The 25,602-nt window shown below is 43.5% G+C and overlaps 1 protein-coding gene across 4 annotated transcripts in view; it reads right to left on the bottom strand.

Moving 5' to 3' along the window:
- The window catches only part of LOC110502315 (cilia- and flagella-associated protein 46), a 98,286-nt gene that overhangs the window by 58,086 nt on the left and 14,598 nt on the right, over positions 1-25,602 (bottom strand). For all 4 annotated transcript variants that reach the window (XR_002470314.2, XM_021580249.2, XM_021580250.2 and 1 more), the window contains exons 4-19: positions 21,926-21,990; positions 20,748-20,912; positions 20,436-20,559; positions 20,149-20,243; positions 18,987-19,148; positions 18,787-18,886; positions 18,156-18,257; positions 17,642-17,832; positions 17,316-17,544; positions 16,813-16,933; positions 15,477-15,606; positions 14,859-14,983; positions 7,985-8,124; positions 5,112-5,224; positions 4,070-4,282; positions 1,497-1,722 (exon numbers count right to left, since the gene is read on the bottom strand). Coding sequence is in view for 3 of the 4 variants with exons in the window: in XM_021580249.2 (XP_021435924.2) it covers positions 1,497-1,722; positions 4,070-4,282; positions 5,112-5,224; positions 7,985-8,124; positions 14,859-14,983; positions 15,477-15,606; positions 16,813-16,933; positions 17,316-17,544; positions 17,642-17,832; positions 18,156-18,257; positions 18,787-18,886; positions 18,987-19,148; positions 20,149-20,243; positions 20,436-20,559; positions 20,748-20,912; positions 21,926-21,990 (2,301 nt within the window). In the remaining variant the exon portion in view is untranslated. The remainder of the gene's footprint in view (positions 1-1,496; positions 1,723-4,069; positions 4,283-5,111; positions 5,225-7,984; positions 8,125-14,858; positions 14,984-15,476; positions 15,607-16,812; positions 16,934-17,315; positions 17,545-17,641; positions 17,833-18,155; positions 18,258-18,786; positions 18,887-18,986; positions 19,149-20,148; positions 20,244-20,435; positions 20,560-20,747; positions 20,913-21,925; positions 21,991-25,602) is intronic.

Here is a 25,602-nt window from a genome sequence, read left to right as displayed (position 1 = left end):
TAATTTTGGATGCCCCTAAGGCGGCGCTATTGTCAAATGCACGGTATTTGTCAATTATTTGTAAAAACTGTCGCTCTGGCATTTGCCACCCCTTGCAACCAGGTTTGGCAATTTACCTGTCTAACATCAGCTTTTTTGCTTAATTAAAAAATATGTATATGTCCATATGCCCATCATGGAACGAGAGACTCGATGATGTCGGTGACCCTCATATTTAGAAATATTTAAGATATTTTCCTGTCCAATTCCTTGCTTTCGATTTTTGATTAAAAACCAAGCCCACGGTAGGCTAGCCTACTATAAGTCTGGTTCAACAGCAATGTGTCTTCGCATCTTTTTTGTTTATTCTGGCCATACATTAGCCAAGTAGCCTACCAATGAAAGGTTATAAAATATTCTACTCGTGAGAGTGCCTTGAAATATTTGAGGTTTTTGCCCTCGTGCTTTTGCTTAATTCACAATTTTTTTGAGCTAATATTTATTTATTTCTGGAGTGAAAATGTGATGCGTAAAGACATGTTGAAGCCAAATAGAACAATGTAGACCGCAAATATGCCAAACATTAAACAAAGCAATGTATTTTACTGTTACTGCTATTACTTGTTGCTGTACACTATTTAATAAACAGTATCAATCCACAAAGGACTAGGAGCTGATGATATCGCAAAGACTATCAATAGCCTAAACAACTTGAAACAACCGCATACAGTACTAAGCCATAGAGAACATTTATTAGCCAGCGAGTGGTCAAACCCTCGCCACACTTACAACTTATTCATCAAAACCCAGCCTTTCCTTGCCACCGCCAGGTATTACGCCCATGATTCCCACTGTGAAAATATAATAAATATTTCAAAACAACCACAACTCAACAGCGGCTGGGATAAGATTTACCATAGCGCTAGGTTAGAAATATTGATTTGTTAAAATAGAGCCCTAGTTGTAGAAATATTGATTTGTTCAAATAGAGCCCTAGTTGTATTTAGAGTATTTCTGAAAAGCATAATGTATCAAAGTGCCTTGATTCTTTCATTCTTTGTGCTCCCCCCTTTCAACAAAAAAATATATAGGAGAAAGACACTGGAGATACTAAGATGTAAGACAGAAAGAGTTTCAACAGCCCTCCAGGAACTTATTTAGAGATCACTTATTCAGAGAAACTTGGGAAACCTGAAGACCAGAGGCTGCCCTTCAGGAATACACAAGCACAGCTCTCTGATCCCTCAAACTGCCCAGCAGTAATATAGTCCAGGTCTCTATGCAGGTCCACCTCTGCCCTCTGCCTATCCCAATAAGCTCAAAGTGGGAGAGAGGGTGTTTGTTTTTGCAGTGCCCAAATTAAGACCTCTTCAGGGGAGGGAGTACCCTTGACAGCACATTGAAGGATAATAGAACCTGACTCTCTGCCAAACCTAATTAGCAAGTCACCTTTCAAATCTCCCATGGCCCCATCTCCTGGCTACCTCTCTACTTGACCCACACACACACACACACACCTCCAGAGCCTTCCGCATGTCCTGGAGGGCCGCATGGTCGAGGGGGAGGCTGTGGATACTGCCTGTCCTCTCGGCTCCTTTCCCGGCTACTTTCTTCCTCAGCTCCCCCCTGCTTCCGCTGTCCTCCCTTCCCTGGCCAGTTCCCGGCCCAGCAGCCGACACAAACCAGGGCTGGATCAGCCCCTGGGCCACCGCATCACACAGCATAACCAACAGCACCGGCTCCCTGGAAGCACAGAAGAGCATCATACACTGTACATACAATCTGATGTGTGGAGACATTTCACTGCAGCTAATGTAGAAGGAAAAGCTGTGTACATTTACAAATACTGTGCCAAATCATATGTGAAGAATGCAACAAAGATGCAGAATCATCTGGCCAAGTGCATAAAGTTCCCTCAGTGCTCACAACAAGCAACCTCTGACAAAACTTCCTCTACTTCTATTCAAGGTGAAAATGATGAATCAGACACCCTATCGATAGCAACAGCTTCTTTTGACCCAAATGGAGGAACATACTGAGAGAAATGCGGATGAATGTCTTGCCCGAGCAGTGTATGCAACTAGTTCACCTCTGATGTTCACAGGCAATGTGTATTGGAAGAGATTTCTAAATGTTCTTCACCCAGCATACACCCCTCCAACCAGACATGCTTTATCTATTCATTTGCTGGATGCAGAGTTCAACAGAGTGCAAGTGAAGGTCAAGCAAATCATAGAGAAAGCAGACAGTATTGCAGTCATCTCTGATGGGTGGTCGAATGTTCGTAGGCAAGGAATAATTAACGACATCATCTCCACCCCTCAACCACTATTCTATAAGAGCAAGGGACAACAGACACACCGGTCTCTACATTGCAGATGAGCTGAAGGCAGGCATCAATGACCTTGTACCACAGAATGTATTTGCACTGGTGACAGACAATGCTGCAAACATGAAGGCTGCTTGGTCTAAAATGGAGGAGTCCTACCCTCACATCACACCTATTAGCTGCACTGCTCATGCATTGAATCTGCTCCTCAAGGACATCATGGCACTGAAAACAATGGATACACTCTACAAGAGAGCCAAGGAAATGGTTAGGTATGTGAAGGGTCATCAAGCTATAGCAGCAATCTACCTCACCAAGCAGTGAGAAGAATAAGAGCACTACATTGAAGCTGCCCAGCAACACCCGTTGGGGTGGTGTTGTCATCATGTTTGACAGTCTCCTGGAGGGGAAGGAGCCTCTCCAAGAAATGGCCATATCACAGTCTGCCAATATGGACAGCCCCATCAAGAGGATCCTCCTGGATGATGTATTTTGGGAGAGAGTGGTAAGCAGACTGAAACTCCTGAAACCTATAGCAGTAGCCATTGCACGGATTGAGGGAGACAATATCACCCTGTCTGATGTTCAGACTCTGCTTGTAGATGTAAGAGAAGAAATACATACTGCCCTGCCCACTTCACTGTTGCTCCAAGCAGAGGAAACCTCAGTTCTGAAATAAATGAAAAAGCGTAAAGACTTCTCCTGAAGCCCATACACGCCGCAGTGTACATGTTGGACCACAAGTATGCTGGCAAGAGCATCCTGTTAGGTGCAGAGTTCAACAAGGCCTATGGTGCCAACATATCTCATCAGCCACCTGGTGGAAGGGACTTTGTGGATCTGAGGCTCTTTCCCCTATTGCTTCCATCATCCTCCAAATCCCCCCAACATCAGCCGCCTCAGAGCGCAACTGGTCCTTGTTTGGGAAAACACACAACAGGCTGACCAATACAAGGGTTGAAAAATTGGTGGCCATCCGGGAAAATTTCAGTTTTTTTGAGCCTGACAATGAGCCATCCTCAACAAGGTTGGAAAGTGACAGTGAAGATGAGGCCTCAGAGTCTGATGTTCAAGAGGTGGACATTGAGGAGGTCCAGGGAGAAGACATGGAAGCTTGAGAAGAAGACAACCAAAGCTTTAGTTTCTAGACTATACTTTTACAGATGTATGTTGAAAACATTTTTGGGAGATGTGATGGATCATTGGGGATCATTCAATATTCAACTCATTTAATTAAAGTTCAATTCATAACTAAATTGTTTTTTTGTATTTCTATTGAAAGGATTTAATCATTTGCAATTATGTCTACTGTACTTATGATAAGGTAAAAGGTTTATGTTTCTGTCTCCAAATGATATGGTAAATATATCCAATGCAAAAAAACATCTACATTTAAATGGTATTAATATTAATTTTCATATATTTCCATTAATTCCCATATATTCCCGTTAATTCCCACGGAAAGTTTCCACCTCTGAATATTACCCAAATTGTGCAACCCTACATACAAGTTTGATATTAAGGCAGAAGAAAGTTCACGTTCGAGAAGGCATTTCGACAACAAACAAAAAAAATTACGTTCAAACAGCTCTCCTGTGAAGTTGTGACTTGCAACATACACCTAGTTTCCTGAATCGGGTCACATATGTACTATGTCACAAAAAAGCTGATGAGCATTAAGTGTGTGACAGCAACAAGCAAATGTTACAATTTGTAGTGTTTAAGTATTTCCGTCCAGTGAGATGTTCCTCTTAGACTTACCCAGCGTGTCCGGTCTGTCTCAGCAGCTCCACGGCTCTCTGGAAGGTGGGCAGGAGGCGTCGCTGCTCCCCAACTGCCACCAGGTGGCTGTTGTAGTTCCATAAGTACACGGCTGCGTTGACCACCACCCAGGCCTCACGAATCTCTGCTCCCAGCTCGGCTCCCCGCAGGAAGTTGGAGGTGGCGTAGGCAGATAAGTCCTGGATCCAATCTCTGGGAGTGGGAAGGAGGGGAACGATAGTTATGTTGTCTGCAGTGCATAATATATGAGAAAACAAAGGAAGTCACACTATATTTTTAATATACTGTATAACACACTACATATTACATATAACAAACTGGTGAACCAAGCTCCGTAACTACATTTACACACTTGACTGGTTATATTGAGAACCACAAATAAGTTATAATAGTGTTTACATTTAATATAAAATGATATGCTGTGCTTTGTCCGTTTATCTGCATGTTTTGTTTGTGTTTGTGTGTGTGTGTGTGCGTGCGTGCGCGTGTTGATTCTTCCAGCCTTGTGGGGACCTAAAATACCCAAAAGTCCCCACAAGGATAGGAAAACAAGGAAAATGTTCCACATACCCATGGGGACAAAAAGCAATTTTAAGCTTAGGGGTTAGGTTCAGAGTTACAATTAGGGTTATGGTTAGAATTAGGATTAGGGTTAGAATTGGGGTTACGGTAAGGGTTTAGTGGTTAGGTTTAGGTTTAGGTTTTGGGTTAAAGGTTAAGCTTAGGGTAAGAAAAATAGGATTTTGAATGGAAATCCATTTTAGGACAGAAGAAAAAAAACATGAGCGTGTGCAAATCTCCACCCGGCACAGCCAGAAGAGGACTGGCCATAGCCTGGTTCCTCTCTAAGTTTCTTCCTAGGTTCTGGCCTTTCTAGGGAGTTTTCCCTAGCCACAGTGCTTCTACACCTGCATTGCTTGCTGTTTGGGGTTTTAGGCTGGGTTTCTGTACAGCACTTTATGACATCAGCTGATGTAAGAAGGGCTTTATAAATACATTTGATTTGATGATGTGTCCTCACCTGTAGACAGCCCACTGTGGATTGTCCTCAGGGAGACGGAGTCCTCTCTCCTCAGGAGGGGCGGCTGGGGTGTTGAGCTGTACCCCCTCAGAGCGGAGCTTGTGTATGGTGGCCTGTAAGGGACAAACACGAATGATATTGATGATGACTTGCCCTCCCCATAACTCTGCCTCAAAGGAGCAAATAACACCACTCAGCAAATAGCAAAGAGACAAATGGGCTGCCACACAGCCATAGTCATCGAAGGCAGCAAATATAACTGGTGAACTCAGAGAACAATGATTTTAACACCTGTGGCTGTCTGACAACTAAGGCGAAACTCTTAGAACGTTTTGTGTACCGTCACATGGGGCATTTTTTTTTTTTTTGAAGAGTCAACCTCTCTAAGAACAAAGGGAAATAAGACTGATCTTGCTTCTGTTGTCTGTTTGAGTGTTTGGGTGATAGCCTACTGATTCTGTGAGCACCAAGCCTCACGCAACAATTTCACAAATGTGGCTGTTTTTAAATCTTTGCTATGCTGTCATTTTTTTCCACAACTAGTCAAATTTATTCCACACACCCGACTTCCCCTTTACCTCATTTGCAACCAAATAAACCTTCCCCCCGTTTCAAGTTTATTTGTCACGTCCTCTGCATCCATTTTGCTGTCACATGTGTTACAGTGTTCATAGTTTGATATAACCAGTTTATTGATGTGATCATGCTATAGGTCAGGCCCTATTGGTCACGTGCATGCGAAGAATACATGTCACGTAAAGAGAGCAAGGGTTGAAGGGAATATGTAATCTATTTCCTAAACAAATTAGGGATTTTGGTAACATAACTTTTCAGTCAGAAATGGATGTAATTGTGTTGCCGCTTCAGCAACACAGACAGCGCTATACACACACTGATGTTCTGTGGTGGTCGCTGCAGCAGGGAGGAGAGAGAGGCAACAGGTGCTAGTCCCAGTCACTCGCTGTATTTTTTTTAAAACAGCGCATCAAGTCTGAGCCAAGCGGCACAATCAAATCAACTGCGGTCGGACTCCCTCTAGTCATGTGTGTCTTAATTATTTCATCAAACAGGTCGCTTAAAGCATCAGAAAAGCTCAGTGCATATAGTTGATTTGATTAAAATGTGTCTATGTATGGAAATATACAAGTAAAAAAATGTTGACCAATAGATTTTTGGGGGTCGGGGACAGCCCTAATCATTACACAGGTCCACCTTGTGCTGGAGATAATACAAGTTTTGTCACACAACACAACGCCACAGATGTCTCAAGTTTTGAGGGAGAGTGCAATTGGCATGCTGACTGCAGGAATGTCCACCAGAACTGTTGCCAGAGAATTTAATGTTCCGGCATAAGCTACGGACAGTGAACACAATTGCATTTTATCGATGGCAATTTGTATGCACAGAAATACCGTGACGAGATCCTGAGGCCCATTGTGAGGTCTTTTTTTTTAAAGGTATCTGCGACTAAAATATGCATATTTGTAAATTTGTATTTAACCTTTATTTAATTAGGCAAGTCAGTTAAGAACAAATTGTTATTTACAATGACGGCCTACCCCAGCCGAACACTAACCCGGGTGATGCTGGGCCAATTGTGCACCGTTCTACGGTACTCCCAATCACAGACGGTTGTGATACAGCCAGGAATATCTATATTCCTAGTCATGTGAAATCCATCGATTAGGGCCTAATTTATCTATTTCAATTGACTGATTTCCTTATATGAAATGTAACTCAATAAAATCTTTTAACTTGTTGCATGTTGCGTTTATATTTCTGTTAAATACACATCATATCGCTGACTCTACCTTTACTCAGTTGTTTTCCTCAAATGAAGGGTTGATGACGCCATCTTTGCGAGAAGGGGAGAATCTGATTTCATTCAGGATAAGTGGAGTTGGCCCTGAGTTAGTCTGTACCCGGAGCAGGTAAGTTCTGAAGGATTCATTGCCATAAAAGGTGAGCCACTTTCGTGTGCCCGGTTATCCCGAGTTGAACTCAGAGTTAACCAAAGTTAGCTCTCTAACTGTTCTATCTCGCACCATAGTACACCCCCTCTGTACCTCCGGGCTCAATCTGATTAAATCTCACAGTGCCACTCTACTGCTAATATTGGTATTTCGCCTTTACTTTGCATTAATTGCATCAATATAATCAATCAATGTCTATGAAGAAAAGTCACAGTGACTATAGTGTGTGGTCAGGAGAACTGAGGATTGGGGGGGTTCTACTAAGCTAACATATGGAATTGTTTTAAGATGGTCATACCAAGGATAAATTAGCAATTTGATTTTGGATTTTAGAATTAACATTATTTGATGAAACACTGAATTTGGCCTTACTACTATTAGCCAATAGAAAGGCATTAACTAACAGATTCATACATAGAAAAACAGACAGTCAAAAAATAAATCAAAACTAAGTTTGTTTAAAAGTGTCTGTCCAATATCAGAGATATAAGAAAGATCATGAAATTATTTATATTTTTTGGGATCCATATATACCCCGCAACAATTGGGCACTAAACTACTTCCGAATACACTTCCATTCATTTTTTAAAAGTGGTACCGGGCAACCTCCAGATGAGTCTTAAGGCTTGTAGGTGTCCTAGAGCAAAACAACCGACATGTATGTGTTCGTGTGTAGCCAAAACTGTTTGGACGCTACGGACAAAACTTGGCAGATCGGTCAGTCCCGTGATGCTTGTCGAGAAAAACGGAGAACAACATCGTGTTCGTTAGTCTTACCATGGAGTGGTCATAGTAGTTTGTAGGCCAAACCGTTCGAATGCTACAGAAGTTTTCGTGAGAAGACCGATTTTCTGAGCATATTAAGGGACATGGGTCAAGGGTCAAAGGTGGTCATCTGACCTCAGCATTGATGAAGCAGACTTCAGCCAGCAGACGGAGCAGGTCCTTCTCCGCACTCTGAGACAGTCGCCCTGCCGATGGACGCCGGTCACCATGGAGTCCACCCTCCACTGGGCTCTCGTCCCCCGCCTTGCGCTCACCTGGGGACCAGAGGGTATCGAGTGAGCCAGAGTGAGCATGTGCAGTTATGCGTCAGTAGTTCTGTTAACAACCCAGTCTCTCCTCCCTCCTACACTAATCTCCATTACCACTGACACTAACCAGTGAGCCACATGCTAGTTATCAATATCATTGGTTGATAACTAACTCATTTGCACCCAAATAAATATGTAAGATGATTTAATGATTTCAATGAAGCAGTTGAGCACTGTCGATAGACTGACTTAGTGAAATCAATTAGGTGGTGAAAACATTTTTCACCTGTAAATGTAAACTCAAAGAGTATTGGACACTACAATCCTCCAGAGATACCCACTACTTAGGTTTCAATCAGTTACTAGTCTAGGATTCATAATCAATTCCTCTTGATACAATTAGTTTATATATATATAAAATATGTATATATAAAATATGTAGACACACACATATATATACATAAACACACACACACACACACACACACACACACACACTCTGCTGTTCAAACGTTTGTCCTTGTTTTTTAAAGAAAAACAATTTTTTTGTTCATTAAAATAACATCAAATTGAACAGAAATACAGTGTAGACTTTGTTAATGTTGAAAATGACCATTGTAGCTGGAAATGGCAGATTTTGTATGGAAAATCTACATAGGCGTACAGAGGCCCATTATCAGCAACCTTCACTCCTGTGTTCCAATGGCACGTTGCGTTAGCTAATCCAAGTTGATCATTTTAAAAGGCTAATTGATCATTAGAAAACCCTATTGCAATTATGTTAGCACAGCTGAAAACTGTCGTCCTGTTTAAAGAAGCAATAAAACTGGCCTTCTTTAGACTAGTTGAGTATCTGGAGCATCAGCATTTGTGGGTTCGATTACAAGCTCAAAATGGCTAGAAACAAAGAACTTCCTTCTGAAACTCGTCAGTCTATTCTTGTTCTGAGAAATGAAGGCTATTCCATGCGAGAAATTGCCAAGAAACTGAAGATCTCGTACAACGCTGTGTACTACTCCCGTCACAGAACAGCGCAAACTTTCTAACCAGAATAGAAAGAGGAGTGGGAGGCCCTGGTGCACAACTGAGCAAGAGGACAAGTACATTAGAGAGTCTAGTTTGAGAAACAGATGCCTCACAAGTCCTCAACTGGCAACTTCAGTAAATAGTACCTGCAAAACGCCAGTCTCAACATCAACAGTGAAGATGTGACTAGGGGATGCTGGCCTTCTAGGCAGAGTTGCAAAAAAAAGTAATATCTCATATCCCATTTCTAAGTGAGGCCAAACATTTGAACAGTGGTGTTTATAAACTCAGCAACAAAATAAAACGTCCATTTTTCATGACCCTGTCTTTCAAAGACAATTCGTAAAAATCCAAATAACTTCACAAATCTTTAAACACTGTTTCCCATGCCTGATCAATGAACCATAAACAATTCATGAACATGCACCTGTGGAAATGTCGTTAAGACACTAAAAGCTTACAGATGGTAGGCAATTAAGGTCACAGTTATGAAAACGTAGGACACTAAAGAGGCCTTTCTCTTGTAAAACACCAAAAGAAAAACACCAAAAGAAAGAAGCCCAGGGTCCCTGCTCATCTGTGTGAAAGTGCCTTAGGCATGCTCCAAGGAGGCATGAGGACTGCAGATGTGGCCAGGGCAATATATTGCAATGTCCATACTGTGAGATGCCTAAGGCAGCGCTAAAGGGAGACAGGGCGGACAGCTGATTGTCTTCGCAGTGGTAGACCACGTGTAACAACACCTGCACAGGATCGGTGCATTCGAACATCACACCTGCGGGACAGGTACAGGATGGCAACAACAACAGCCCGAGTTACACCAGGAACGCAAAATCCCTCCATCAGTGCTCAGACTGTCCGCAATAGGCTGAGAGAGGCTGGACTGAGGGCTTGTAGGCCTGTTGTAAGGCAGGTCCTCACCAGACATCACTGGCAACAACGTCGCCTATGGGCACAAACCCACCGTCGCTGGACCAGACAGGACTGGCAAAAAGTGATCTTCACTGACGAGTCGCGGTTGTGTCTCACCAGGCGTGATGGTCGGATTTGCGTTTGTCGTCGAAGGAATGAATGTTACACTGAGGCCAGTACTCTGGAGCAGGATCAATTTGGAAGAGGGTCCGTCATGGTCTGGGGGGGTGTGTCACAGCATCATCGAACTGAGCTTGTTGTCATTGCAGGCAATCTCAACGCTGTGCGTTACAGGGAAGACATCCTCCTCCCTCATGTGGTACCCTTCCTGCAGGCTCATCCTGACATGACCCTCCAGCATGACAATGCCACCAGCCATACTGTTCGTTCTGTGTGTGATTTCCTGCAAGACAGGAATGTCAGTGTTCTGCCATGCCAGCGAAGAGCCAGGATCTTAAATCCCATTGAGTACGTCTGGGACCTTTAAATGTTTTATTTATTTATTTCACCTTTATTTAACCAGGTAGGCTAGTTGAGAACAAGTTCTCATTTGCAACTGCGACCTGGCCAAGATAAAGCATAGCAATTTGACCCATACAACAACACAGAGTTACACATGGAGTAAAACAAAATATACAGTCAATAATACAGTAGAACAAAATAAAATAAAAATTATATATACAGTGAGTGCAAATGAGGTAAGTTAAGGCAATAAATAGGCCATGGTGGCGAAGTAATTACAATATAGCAATTAAACACTGGAATGGTAGATGTGCAGAAGATGACTGTGCAAGTAGAGATACTGGGGTGCAAAGGAGCAAGATAAATAAATAAATACAGTATGGGGATGAGGTAGGTAGATAGATGGGCTGTTTACAGATGGGCTATGTACAGGTGCAGTGATCTGTGAGCTGCTCTGACAGCTGGTGCTTAAAGCTAGTGAGGGAGTCTCTAGCTTCAGAGATTTTTGCAGTTCGTTCCAGTCATTGGCAGCAGAGAACTGGAAGGAAAGACGACCAAAGGAGGAATTGGCTTTAGGGGTGACCAGTGAGATATACCTGCTGGAGCTCGTGCTACGGGTGGGTGCTGCTATGGTGACCAGCGATCTGAAATAACGGATGGCACTGTGATAGACTGCATCCAGTTTGTTGAGTAGAGTGTTGGAGGCTATTTTAGAGATGACATCACCGAAGTCGAGGATCGGTAGGATGGTCAGTTTTACGAGGGTATGTTTGGCAGCATGAGTGAAGGATGCTTTGTTGCGATATAGGAAACCAAATCTAGATTTAATTTTGGATTGGAGATGCTTAATGTGAGTCTGGAAGGAGAGTTTACAGTCTAACCAGACACTCAGGTATTTGTAGTTATCCAAGTATTCTAAGTCAGAGCCGTCCAGAGTAGTGAAGCTGGACGGGCGAGCAGGTCCGGGCAGTGATCGATTGAATAGCATGCATTTAGTTTTACTTGCGTTTAAGAGCAGTTGGAGGCCACGGAAGGAGAGTTGTATGGCATTGAAGCTCATCTGGAGGTTAGTTAACACAGTGTCCAAAGAGGGGCCAGAAGTATACAGAATGGTGTCGTCTGCGTAGAGGTGGATCAGAGAATCACCAGCAGCAAGAGCAACATCATTGATGAATACAGAGAAAAGAGTCGGCCCGAGAATTGAACCCTGTGGCACACCCATAGAGACTGCCAGAGGTCCGGACAACAGGCCCTCCGATTTGACACACTGAACTCTGAGAAGTAGTTGGTGAACCAGGCGAGGCAGTCATTTGAGAAACCAAGGCTGTCGAGACTACCAATAAGTATGTGGTGATTGACAGTCGAAAACCTTGGCCGGGTCGATGAATACGGCTGCACAGTAATGTCTCTTATCGATGGCGGTCATGATGTCGTTTAGGACCTTGAGCGTGGCTGAGGTGCACCCATGACCAGCTCGGAAACCAGATTGCATAGCGGAGAAGGTACGGTGGGATTCAAAATGGTTGGTAATCTGTTTGTTAACTTGGCTTTTGAACACCTTAGAAAGACAGGGTAGGATATATATAGGTCTGTAGCAGTTTGGGTCTAGAGTGTCACCCCCCTTAGAAGAGGGGGATGACCGAGGCAGCTTTCCAATCTTTGGGAATCTCAGACGATACGAAAGAAAGGTTGAACAGGCTAGTAATAGTGGTTGCAACAATTTCGGCAGATAATTTTAGATAGAGAGGGTCCAGATTGTCTAGCCCGGCTGATTTGTATGGGTCCAGATGTTGCAGCTCTTTCAGAACATCAGCTATCTGGATTTGTGTGAAGGAGAAATGGTGGGGGCTTTGGCGGGTTGCTTTGGAGGGTGCCGGGCAGTTGACCGGGGGAGGGGTAGCCAGGTGGAAAGCATGGCCAGCCGTAGAGAAATGCTTATTGAAATTCTCAATTATAGTGGATTTATCAGTGGTAACAGTGCTTCCTAGCCTCAGAGCAGTGGCAGCTGGGAGGAGGTGCTCTTATTCTCCATGGACTTTACAGTGTCCTGGAACTTTTTTGAGTTAGTACTACAGGATGCAAATGTCTGTTTGAAAAAGCTAGCCTTTGCTTTTCTAACTGCCTGTGTATATTTGTTCCTAACTTCCCTGAAAAGTTGCATATCACAGGGGCTATTCGATGCTAATGCAGAACGCCAGAGGATGTTTTTGTGCTGGTCAAGGGCAGACAGGTCTGAGGTGAACCAAGGACTATATCTATTCCTAGTTCTAAATTTTTTGAGTGGGGCATGCTTATTTAAGATGGTGAGGAAGGCACCTTTGAAGAATAGCCAGGCATCATCAACTGACGGGATGAGGTCAATGTCATTCCAGGATACCCCGGCCAGGTCGATTAGAAAGGCCTGCTAGCATAAGTGTTTTAAGGAGCGTTTGACAGTGATGAGGGATGGTCGTTTGGTAGCAGACCCATTACGGATGCAGGCAATGAGGCAGTGATCACTAAGATCTTGATTGAAAACAGCAGAGGTGTATTTGGAGGGCGAGTTAGTTAGGATGACATCTATGAGGGTGCCCGTGTTTACGGATTTGGGGTTGTACCTTGTAGGTTCATTGATCATTTGTGTGAGATTGAGGGCATCAAGCTTTGATTGTAGGATGGCCGGGGTGTTAAGCATGTCCCAGTTTAGGTCACCTAGTAGCACAAGCTCAGAAGATAGAAGGGGGGCAATCAATTCACATATGGTATCGATGGCACAGCTGGGGGCAGAGGAGACCTGTTGGATCGGAGGGTGAGGACTAGGGCCATTCCCCCCAGAAATGTCCGGGAACTTGCAGGTGCCTTGGTGGAAGAGTGGGGTAACATCTCACATCAAGAACTGGCAAATCTGGTGCAGTCCACGAGGAGGAGATGCACTGCAGTACTTAATGCAGCTGGTGGCCAAAATGGCCTAAGGACAACAAAGTCAAGGTATTGGAGTGACCATTACAAAGCCCTAACCTCAATCCCATAGTAAATGTGTGGGCAGAACTGAAAAAGTGTGTGCGAGCAAGGAGGCCTACAAACCTGACTCAGTTACACCAGCTCTGCCAGGAGGAATGGGCCAAAATTCACCCAACTTATTGTGGGAAGCTTGTGGAAGGCTACCTGAAACGTTTCACCCAAGTTAAACAATTTAAAGGCAATGCTACCAAATACTAATTGAGTGTATGTACACTTCTGACCCATTGGGAAAGCTGAAATAAATCATTATCTCTACTATCATTCTGACATTTCACATTCTTAAAATAAAGTGGTGATCCTAACTGACCTAAGACAGGGAATTTTTACTAGGATTAAATGTCAGGAATTGTGAAAAACTGATTTTAAATGTATTGTGACTAAGGTGTATGTAAACTTCCGACTTCAACTGTAATGGTAAGAACAGCCCAAATAAGCAAAGAGAAACGACAGTTCATCATCAAGTTTCTTCAATTGCAGTCGCAAAAACCATCAAGCGCAATGATGAAACTGCCTCTCATGAGGACCGCCACAGGAAAGGAAGAGCCAGAGTTACATCGGCTGCAGAGGATAAATTCACAAGAGTTACCAGCTACAGAAATTGTGGCCCAAGTAAATGCTTCAGAGTTCAAGTAACACACATCTCAACATCAACTGTTCAGAGGAGACTGCATGAATCAGGCCTTCATGGTCGAATTGCTGCAAAGAAACCACTACTAAAAGACACCAATAAGAAGAAGTGACTTGCTTGGGCCAAGAAACACAAGCAATGGACATTATAGTAGACTGGTGGAAATCTGTCCTTTCGTCTGATGAGTCCCAATTTGAGATTTTTGGTTCCAACCGCAGTGTCTTTGTGAGATGCAGAGTAGGTGAACGGATGATCTGTGCAAGTGTGGTTCCTACCGTGGAGCATGGAGGAGGTGATGTGATGGTGATTTGCTGGTGACACTGTCAGTGATTTATTTTGAATTCAAGGCACACTTAACTAACATGGCTACCACAGTATTCTGCAGTGATACGCCATCCCATCTGGTTTGCGCTTAATTGGGACTACAATTTGTTTTTGAACAGGACAATGATCCAACACACCTCCAGGCTGTGTAAGGGATATTTGATCCAAGAAGGAGAGTGATGGTGTGCTGCATTAGATGATTTGGCCTCCACAATCACCCGACCTCAACCCAATTGAGATGGTTTGGGATGAGTTAGACTGCAGATTGAAGGAAAAGCAGCCAACAAAAACCCTTGAATGAGTAGGTGTGTCCAAACTTTTGACTGGCACTGTGTGTGTATATATTTATATATATATCCCTTCTGTTGTCAAATGGAAAGTTCCTCACAGTCTGATTTAGTAGCTTTCCATCGTCCATCGTCGTAGAGCAAACAGAAACGACAGGCAGCTCGACACACATCCCAAACCTCCTGCTTCCTAGCTGTCTTCGCCAAGGCTGCCCACAATTTTACCCTGAAAAAAAAATGTATTTGATTATCCATACTTTGTTTGGAGATGGTTAAATAATAATAGTTTCCTTTGGCTAGTTCGACCGCCCTTGCTGTATGTTCTTCCCCCACTGTGATTCCAGATCTTTTTGATGTGTTTATTCATCAGGGTGTTACTGAAGCCTGGTGGAAGGCTGGTTGTGCTGCTACACATCATCCCATATCCTCACCCTGAAAAACCTCCTACTAATGATATTCAGTACCAGTAGTAGGCACAAAAAATGAATAAGCTACATAGTTCAGCTTGACTTCACAGTGTCCTAGCACATAGAAACCTATTTAAAGTTGATAGCTACCAAATGGTTAATGTTCATAAAATGTTGATTCCGCAGCATGTGCACTCATTTGTGTTAATGCCTGTAAGATATCAAGACAAGAGCACATGTTTCTAGAAAACCTTGATATATTCTCTCTCACCCACCCACACACATATTCACTCATATTTACATGATACACACCTCTCCCTGTCATTCTTGCCATCTCCCTGTCTGCTCAGGTGTCCCTGTACCTTCTCAACACATGCAGAGTGGTGCTGAGCCTTAGCAGAGAGATGAGCCACACCGCCAGGTCCACTGGTGCCTGAGGGGACTAAACACATTTGAATATACATTTACATGAAGAAAGCAACTGCATTGGAATAGTGATAAATAGGCCATCATATTGGCACCGTACACACAAACAAATACAAAAATACGTCATATGACAATGATGGACAATCACTTTGAAATTGGAACGAATCCAAGGAGCCTGCAATTTGCCACAGACTCTTCCCAGCCCTGACAAACAGTGTTGTGATTGGCATGAAATCCAAAAATGTAAAGCTATAGGCTTCTAAAGAGAAAATGAACTCCGAAAATCCAGGAATCAGTGATTAATCAGAAATCAAGAAATTACATCCCTGAAAAATGGATCCACACAACTGTGCAACAGCGAGAGGCACATAGTGTTCCTGCTTGAATAATGTAAAAGAGGTCTGTGCCTCCATCTGATTACAGCGTTTTAAGAGGCAGAGTGCTCCAAGGTTAGACCCTTGCTTCGCAGACAGCCAGACACGTCTCACTACAGCACATTGCTGATGACAGTCTGGGGACCAATGACAGCATGGTACAAACACTACATCCTATTATTAATTTGTTAATCTTCAGCACATGCTCAGCATATTTCTCCAATCTCCGGGGTCACCCGGGTTGCTTGGATGTTCAAACGGCTTCATCATCGGGTTTCTTTGTCTTATGCCTCGAAAGCCAGTTTGTGCTTGAGGTGTTAGTGTTGTAACACAGGAGGTATCGTTAGGTAAAAGTAGTCATGACCTGCACACTTGACCCGTGTCTGTATAAGCAGCTAGTCTGCTCCAGTCTCATGGCCTGGCTGTCAGATGTAGGACTCTGGCTGGGTCGTTAGGCAACGGAGTGTTCATTTGATCCTGGGCACAAGGGGGCCAGGATCAGAGGGGAGAGATCAAAGAGTGCCAGCCCCTTAGCCCCAGGGCTCCATAGGCTCTATGATCCAGTGCATAAGAGCTATAGGGTTTTTGTCATGCAGACATATCGAACCAAGGAGTCAGTCAAATCCTCCAAGAAATGGTTCTAGTACTTGGATGCTGGGCTATGAAGTAAGTAAGCCTCTCTTTCCAACTAAGCCCCCCTCCGAACTCGGTCTTAGTTTTGAGGGTACCTTAATCACCAATAGTGAGCTTTACATAGCAGGATTAGGCAATCCTATACATGACGGGTGAAAGACACTACACCAAAGTCATACTAAAATGAAATGGTTATTCAAAAGGATAGTTTGTACTTTTTGCAGTGCTATCTGCGTCGAGCACCACCTGGAAAGCGTCGGGGGCCAGAGTGAGGCCTGCGTTGACCAGCATGGGACGTCTTTTTCTCACCTCCTCCTGTGGCTGACCATTCTTAGCCTTCACCAAAGAGAGAGAGAGAGAGTGCGAAAGAGAGTGATGAAGAGAGAGAGAGACAGGCAGAAAAATACAGAGAGAAAGACAGAGACTGACACCCATGCTGTTTTCACCTACTACGATCTCTCTTCTCTGCAGGCAGACTCTGATGTAGCATTTTACCAACTGACTGAAAATCTCACAGTTTGACATATCATCATAGTTGTACTTTTCATCACAGTCGGGCAACAACAAACATGCCTATCAGGAACATCACAATTTATATTTCACAGAAATTATATTTAATGCCTGCTTCACCCTACTGCCAGGTTTCATCTTACAGTAAGTCAAGTAAGGTCAAGTCTCCCCAGTCCTGCTTTGTATTTAGTGTAAGGGGTCCGCAGACCTGTTGGATGAGCATGGCAGCCTGGTCCTCTGTGCTGCTGGGGGTCTGATATAGGGTGCCGCGAAGCTGAAGGAGGTTAAGGGCTGAGGTGAGCCGCTCGTGGTGCACCCCTCTCTCGTCCAGCAGCAGGGCCCTCTGGAGGTGAAGCAGAGCGGGCTCCAGCCTCCCCTCTTCCTCCTCGATCACTGCCAGCTCACTGTGGACCTGACAGCGCATCTCCAGCTGCACACTGAGAGAGAACAAAGTTAACACTTTAGATTGGACACACATGCAGGCATGAAAGTGCACAAACACACACAATGGCCTCTGTGTGTGTGTGTAGTCACCTGTATGTGTCCTCCAGGACTTGGGCCACTTTGAGGAGCGCCCCCTTGACATTTCTCCTGAGGTTGTGCTGAAGGAGGGGCAGACAGGTGTTCCACTGTGAGGCACACACCGCCTGCATCACCTTGGCATCCCCCTCTCTTACTGCACTCTGCAGCACCTTGTCCAGTCTGCCTATCACCTTCAGCTGAGCCTAAGGGACCAGGCAACAACTACAGCAAGGACTGCCTAATGCATCTACAGAATCTACTAAATATGGCGCAACACTGTTGCGCAGAACAATCAAATATATTGAATCGCGCCAACAGTATAATAATTAGATAATACTGTAACATCATGATACTACAACACACATTCCCAATGACATCCACAGCTTGGTTTGCAGTAAAAAGAATGAATGCGTAAAAGGCGCTGGGCTCTTCTGAGCTCAGTCAACACTGTATTGATGTAATGTAATATGTTCTGGGTAGCAAACAGGCACATTAACGCTGCTAACTCATGCACAGGAGAGGGCACCTCCACATTGGCTTTGGAGTAGTCCTTCATCCCCCCCTCCTGCTTCTTCTGGAGGTCCAGGTCACACTGGACACACTCCATCATGATGCACTGGCCAACACTCTACAAATAGAGAATTTCAAAAAGTGAAATCCAAAACAGGTAAGGAGCATGGCATTTCTACTGCAAAATTATAGTGAGACCAGCCATGTGTATTCACAGTGTCTTAGAGTAGAGCGCTGATTTAGGATCAGCCCCATGTACATAATCGTACTTATTATGATAACATTTTCATAATAATGATCCTTGATCAGCATTATTTCTTTGAGATGCTCTGTGAAAAGGGGCCCTGATGGCTCCAGTTGAATCACAGTATTGAAGTGAGAGTGTAGAAGACGTTGTACGTCTAACTCTTATCGTTACCCAATACCCATTTCCACCCACACATGTAATGTAGAATTACTGAGTGTATTAGAAATACAACTGATGGTAAAAGGGAATATGTGGGCCTCTTCTAGCTAATCAAGTCTTATGTCGAGACCTCGACTGAGAAATTGGGTCAATTTACGTGCATGTGTTCGCAAAATCGCATTACTCTATATGGAATATAGAGACATGATAATAGAGTTATCTGTGATTGGCCGCCACTCACAGTGACTCCCGTTGTCTTCAGCTCACTCAGACAGTCCGCTGCCATCTGGTGATGTTTCAACTGCAAGGCCAGAAAGGCTAGCTCCAGGAGGAAGGCAACTCTTTAGAAACAATGTATAAGATTAACATGGTTAGTGAGACATTCATAAGACATTCACAATTACTTTGATCATCTGTAAGAGTAAAAACTATGTTTTAGACCTGTCAGCTGGAGGGATGGGTGAGGTGCTCTCTGCAAGACAAGGGCTGGAGCCACGCGCTATAACAGGGGATTGGGCTGCAGCAGAATGCATAAGGAGCAGGAAAATCTCCTTAATCCTGGCAGCGTCCTCTTTTCTGGCCTCGCAAACGTCATCAACCTTACTGTGGAACACAGAATGAACACACACATGCACATTAGTGCACACAAGCACGAGCACAAATGCGCCACACACACACACACACACACACACACACGTTAACCTACTGTTTATAATTCTCATGATGATGGTAGGGTCTGGGTGATGGTATGAGTCATGCTGCCCATGTCTATAGCTCAGCTTGTTAACCGTGAGATAATCTGACATGTAGAGTACACGCCTGCGGAGAGGGCGCTGGTCTTCCTCTCAGTAGTACCAAAAGTCATACTAACGTGCAATAAATATCAGTGGTCTAATAACCTTGTCCCCTCTGAGATGCTCAGGGTCTAGCTGAGAGACAGCATATCACTAACCCAATGACCTAGGTCCAGTGGGTACAAATAACCCTGTCCCCTCTGAGATGCTCCGGGTCTACCTGAGAGACAGCATGTCACTAACCCAATGACCTAGGTCCAGTGGGTACAGAGGGTCCAAATCAACTTATGCAATGTAATCTTTAGGACCACTAATAAAGAACTGCCCACTCTCAACTCATTAAACCATGGCAAACAAATAAACAGACATACCACAGCAAACAATAACCTTTTAGTCTTTAAAAAGCACAATGTGTATGGCTGCAAAAAATGATATCAAAGCTTTTTGCTTCTTGCAAACAACTTTGGAAAAAAATAACAGTGGCGGCAGTATGATTGTTCAAATGCATTTTCAAATGAAAAGATTATCAATATGCACATCACAATCTAATCCCAAAAGCACTTTCAAAATATTTAGCTTCAACTTGTTAACGGTTATTGTGGTTATTGCTTTTCAGTCTCATAAATGAAGATACAGAATACATCCATAGTTGGAAAAGAAACACACTAATCTCCTGGGATGTGTTGCTGCAAAAAAACATTGAGCCTACGAAGACGCTCAACGGGGCATGGAAAAGTTAAGTGACAAAGAACTCTTAAGTTGATTAAACAAAATAATATCATTTTAGATAAAGGGGGGGAAACACTTACTGTTTGAGCTTCTGCATTTTGTAGATGACTGATAAAACAGGACTTGCTTCTGTTTTTTGGGGGGTTTTAGTGAAGTCAAACAGCTTGTGTCGTACCTAGGAGTAACGTAATTGTATTAGTAGATAAATAGAACGACCCAGTTTAACCCCACATATAACCATGCTCTACCCAAAGACAGTCAAAACAAGGGAGACCCTAGTTGTGTCTTTCCAGACCCTGACACCACATCCGAGAAGGAGTTCATGACTTTAGTCAGCACATAACAACAACAAAAAAAGAGGCTTTACCTGTAGGGAAAATATCTTTGGATACAGGTCAGGGATATGCGACTCTATGAAGTCTGAGGTGGCCTTGGCAAAACTAGAAGCTTCTTTCCCTTTCCCAGCATCCACAAGGCATTCGACAAGGTGCCTGCTTGTAGAGACAATGGATACAACAATCACTATACTCTGCACCTCAATACAAATCGTTGTACTGAAATCTTTTTTTTATTATTTTTATCTTGATTCGTAAATGTTCAGTGTCATAATTGAGGGACATTTGGCATTACTGATTGTTACTGTATGATGAGACAAAGTATGACAGTTAGAGCCACCTACATCATGAGCTGAGCTCTCCAACTGTAGTCTTGTTCCCCAACCTCCTCCAGTGCCTTGACCACCTGAGTGAGGGTGGGCACCAGGTGCTGGCGTGGCCCGGACCGCAGGAGCGGCCGGACCATCTGGAAGTAGAGCACTGAAGCATTGAACACCAAAAAGTGGTATCTACACGAACGTAAAGAGTATGAGAGAAAGAAGAAAACCTGTTGTTGAGATCAATAATTTACACAGCAGAAAAACACTATCTGATTTTTTGGAAAGTTATACAGTACATTTTAATTTAGGCCAAGTGTTGACTTGGGGATGAAAATTCCTATAAATTGACAATGTATGTACACAGTACAGTATAACAGTCTTTCAACGAGTGAAAGCCCTATGGTAAATCTTCATTTGGAGTACAGCCATTACTGGCTTACAGGCCACGGGGGTGGAATTTATCAACTAAAAAGGGTGCAGAGATTACTGTAGTTTTTCTAACATAATTGGAACTAATTTATCCTCCTGGGATGAAGGAGTACTTTAGTCTGGGCTGTGTTAGTCATTCCCTTTGGTCTTAATTGGGATTGTTCCGGCAGCCCTTCATTGACACATATAATTACATATTAGATCTGTAATTTAATAAGATCTCTGTGGGCCCTATATGATATTATGACTTAATAATGCACCTCTTACTGTCTGTAGAGCCTTTTTGCATAAATCTCATAACATATCTGTGTACAGTCACAAGGCATATAAGCCAGTAGATAATTACATTTGATATTCTTATTGCTTTGCTATTTGCTTATGGCTAGCCATTTCACCCTTAGGGTGAAACAAATATGAATCTTAAGAGCAACTTCATATTTGTATCGTATGTTTACACACCAAGAGATGAACTATATCGAAAAAAGGCCTACATTTTAACTAAGTCTCCCACTCCTGGATATTTCTGTGCCGCAGAAACAGAGTAAACCTTCATCCACCATACTCCCCACCTAAGCCTGTCGTCCTCCTGTGAATATTTCCCCTCTATGATCTATTTGAACATAGACTGACATGATGCCACTTTGTGCTAGACAATATGAAAGACGGACCACATATCAAATAAATAATTCAACTTTTCTGTCACAAAGACTGTGGGTACGGCTCACTTTGGTCAACGATGAAGACAGGAAAATGACTCATGTTAGATGGCATACCTTGGTTTGACCTTTGAAATCTCAATAGCCTTCAGAAAATAAATCACAGCCTTTTCAATCTCCTCCTAAGAGTGAAATAATGAGTATGAAAGGGGGGGGGGGGGGGGGTGGGGGGGGGTCACAATAACAGACAGGCAGAGGAGGAATAACATTATGAACACTATAGATGTATGTTATACGAGTCATTCATCGTATTTATATCATAGCTTGGGATCTGGGCCTGGTTGCATAACATATTTTAAGTAAATTTCCCCCTTATCTTTTCCCTTAAAGTTGCACAAAACATTTCAAGGTGCATTTCCCCCTTAAATGAAGTGAAAAAGTTGAGGTCCCGTACGTGCTTCATTCATTACGGAGCTCAATGTAAACAGAATTTGTGGAGGGGAATGTTTCTTCCCTTTGCCCTGGTTTCAAAAGGAAAACATCCACCTGCTAAATAGATATCTAGCTAGCTACATAGCTAAACAATGGAAGGTGCACAATCCATGGCTACAAAGCTAGCTGGCTAGCTAGCTACTTACTCTGTAAATTAGCTTTGCTTCCTAGAAAGTCATAGAAACAAGTTGAGGAAACACGTTATTATTATCATCTTCTGAATCAATTCGTTTCTCCTGTCTTGGACGTACAACTTCTATTTTGCAATCATCAAAAATAAATGTGATCTCTTTGAAGAGACTTTCAGTCAGTGAATTATGTCGTCTCTATGGTAACCAGATACTCTTTTATTTATTTTATTTATTTTACCTTTATTTAACCAGGTAGGCAAGTTGAGAACAAGTTCTCATTTACAATTGCGACCTGGCCAAGATAAAGCAAAGCAGTTCGACAGATACAACAACACAGAGTTACACATGGAGTAAAACAAACATACAGTCAATAATAAAGTATAAACAAGTCTATATACAATGTGAGCAAATGAGGTGAGAAGGGAGGTAAAGGCAAAAAAAGGCCTTGGTGGCAAGGTAAATACAATATAGCAAGTAAAACACTGGAATGGTAGTTTTGCAATGGAAGAATGTGCAAAGTAGAAATAAAAATAATGGGGTGCAAAGGAGCAAAATAAATAAATACATTAAATACAGTTGGGAAAGAGGTAGTTGATAGGGCTAAATTATATGTGGGCTATGTACAGGTGCAGTAATCTGTGAGCTGCTCTGACAGTTGGTGCTTAAAGCTAGTGAGGGAGATAAGTGTTTCCAGTTTCAGAGATTTTTGTAGTTCGTTCCAGTCATTGGCAGCAGAGAACTGGAAAGAGAGGCGGCCAAAGAAAGAATTGGTTTTGGGGGTGACTAGAGAGATATACCTGCTGGAGCGTGTGCTACAGGTGGGAGATGCTATGGTGACCAGCGAGCTGAGATAAGGGGGGACTTTACCTAGCAGGGTCTTGTAGATGACATGGAGCCAGTGGGTTTGGCGACGAGTATGAAGCGAGGGCCAGCCAACGAGAGCGTACAGGTCGCAATGGTGGGTAGTGTATGGGGCTTTGGTGACAAAACGGATTGCACTGTGATAGACTGCATCCAGTTTGTTGAGTAGGGTATTGGAGGCTATTTTGTAAATTACATCGCCAAAGTCGAGGATTGGTAGGATGGTCAGTTTTACAAGGGTATGTTTGGCAGCATGAGTGAAGGATGCTTTGTTGCGAAATAGGAAGCCAATTCTAGATTTAACTTTGGATTGGAGATGTTTGATATGGGTCTGGAAGGAGAGTTTACAGTCTAACCAGACACCTAAGTATTTGTAGTTGTCCACGTATTCTAAGTCAGAGCCGTCCAGAGTAGTGATGTTGGACAGGCGGGTAGGTGCAGGTAGTGATCGGTTGAAGAGCATGCATTTAGTTTTACTTGTATTTAAGAGCAGTTGGAGGCCACGGAAGGAGAGTTGTATGGCATTGAAGCTTGCCTGGAGGGTTGTTAACACAGTGTCCAAAGAAGGGCCGGAAGTATACAGAATGGTGTCGTCTGCGTAGAGGTGGATCAGAGACTCACCAGCAGCAAGAGCGACCTCATTGATGTATACAGAGAAGAGAGTCGGTCCAAGAATTGAACCCTGTGGCACCCCCATAGAGACTGCCAGAGGTCCGGACAACAGACCCTCAGATTTGACACACTGAACTCTATCAGAGAAGTAGTTGGTGAACCAGGCGAGGCAATCATTTGAGAAACCAAGGCTGTTGAGTCTGCCGATGAGGATGTGGTGATTGACAGAGTCGAAAGCCTTGGCCAGATCAATGAATACGGCTGCACAGTAATGTTTCTTATCGATGGCGGTTAAGATATCGTTTAGGACCTTGAGCGTGGCTGAGGTGCACCCATGACCAGCTCTGAAACCAGATTGCATAGCAGAGAAGGTATGGTGAGATTCAAAATGGTCGGTAATCTGTTTGTTGACTTGGCTTTCGAAGACCTTAGAAAGGCATGGTAGGATAGATATAGGTCTGTAGCAGTTTGGGTCAAGAGTGTCCCCCCCTTTGAAGAGGGGGATGACCGCAGCTGCTTTCCAATCTTTGGGAATCTCAGACGACACGAAAGAGAGGTTGAACAGGCTAGTAATAGGGGTGGCAACAATTTCGGCAGATAATTTTAGAAAGAAAGGGTCCAGATTGTCTAGCCCGGCTGATTTGTAGGGGTCCAGATTTTGCAGCTCTTTCAGAACATCAGCTGAATGGATTTGGGAGAAGGAGAAATGGGGAAGGCTTGGGCGAGTTGCTGTTGGGGGTGCAGTGCTGTTGACAGGGGTAGGAGTAGCCAGGTGGAAAGCATGGCCAGCAGTAGAAAAATGCTTATTGAAATTTTCAATTATGGTGGATTTATCAGTGGTGACAGTGTTTCCTATCTTCAGTGCAGTGGGCAGCTGGGAGGAGGTGTTCTTATTCTCCATGGACTTTACAGTGTCCCAGAACTTTTTTGAGTTAGTGTTGCAAGAAGCAAATTTCTGCTTGAAAAAGCTAGCCTTGGCTTTTCTAACTGCCTGTGTATAATGGTTTCTAGCTTCCCTGAACAGCTGCATATCACGGGGGCTGTTCGATGCTAATGCAGAACGCCATAGGACGTTTTTGTGTTGATTAAGGGCAGTCAGGTCTGGGGAGAACCAAGGGCTATATCTGTTCCTGGTTCTAAATTTCTTGAATGGGGCATGTTTATTTAAGATGGTTAGGAAGGCATTTTTAAAAAATATCCAGGCATCCTCTACTGACGGGATGAGGTCAATATCCTTCCAGGATACCCCGGCCAGGTCGATTAGAAAGGCCTGCTCGCTGAAGTGTTTCAGGGAGCGTTTTACAGTGATGAGAGGAGGTCGTTTGACCGCTGACCCATTACGGATGCAGGCAATGAGGCAGTGATCGCTGAGATCTTGGTTGAAGACAGCAGAGGTGTATTTAGAGGGGAAGTTGGTTAGGATGATATCTATGAGGGTGCCCGTGTTTAAGGCTTTGGGGAGGTACCTGGTAGGTTCATTGATAATTTGTGTGAGATTGAGGGCATCAAGTTTAGATTGTAGGATGGCTGGGGTGTTAAGCATGTTCCAGTTTAGGTCGCCTAGCAGCACGAGCTCTGAAGATAGATGGGGGGCAATCAGTTCACATATGGTGTCCAGAGCACAGCTGGGGGCAGAGGGTGGTCTATAGCAGGCGGCAACGGTGAGAGACTTGTTTTTAGAAAGGTGGATTTTTAAAA

The sequence above is a fragment of the Oncorhynchus mykiss genome, chromosome 23, assembly GCF_013265735.2.
Source record: "Oncorhynchus mykiss isolate Arlee chromosome 23, USDA_OmykA_1.1, whole genome shotgun sequence".
In the NCBI taxonomy this organism is placed as follows: Eukaryota; Metazoa; Chordata; class Actinopteri; order Salmoniformes; family Salmonidae; genus Oncorhynchus; species Oncorhynchus mykiss.
This window is presented reverse-complemented; position numbering and strand designations above follow the sequence as displayed.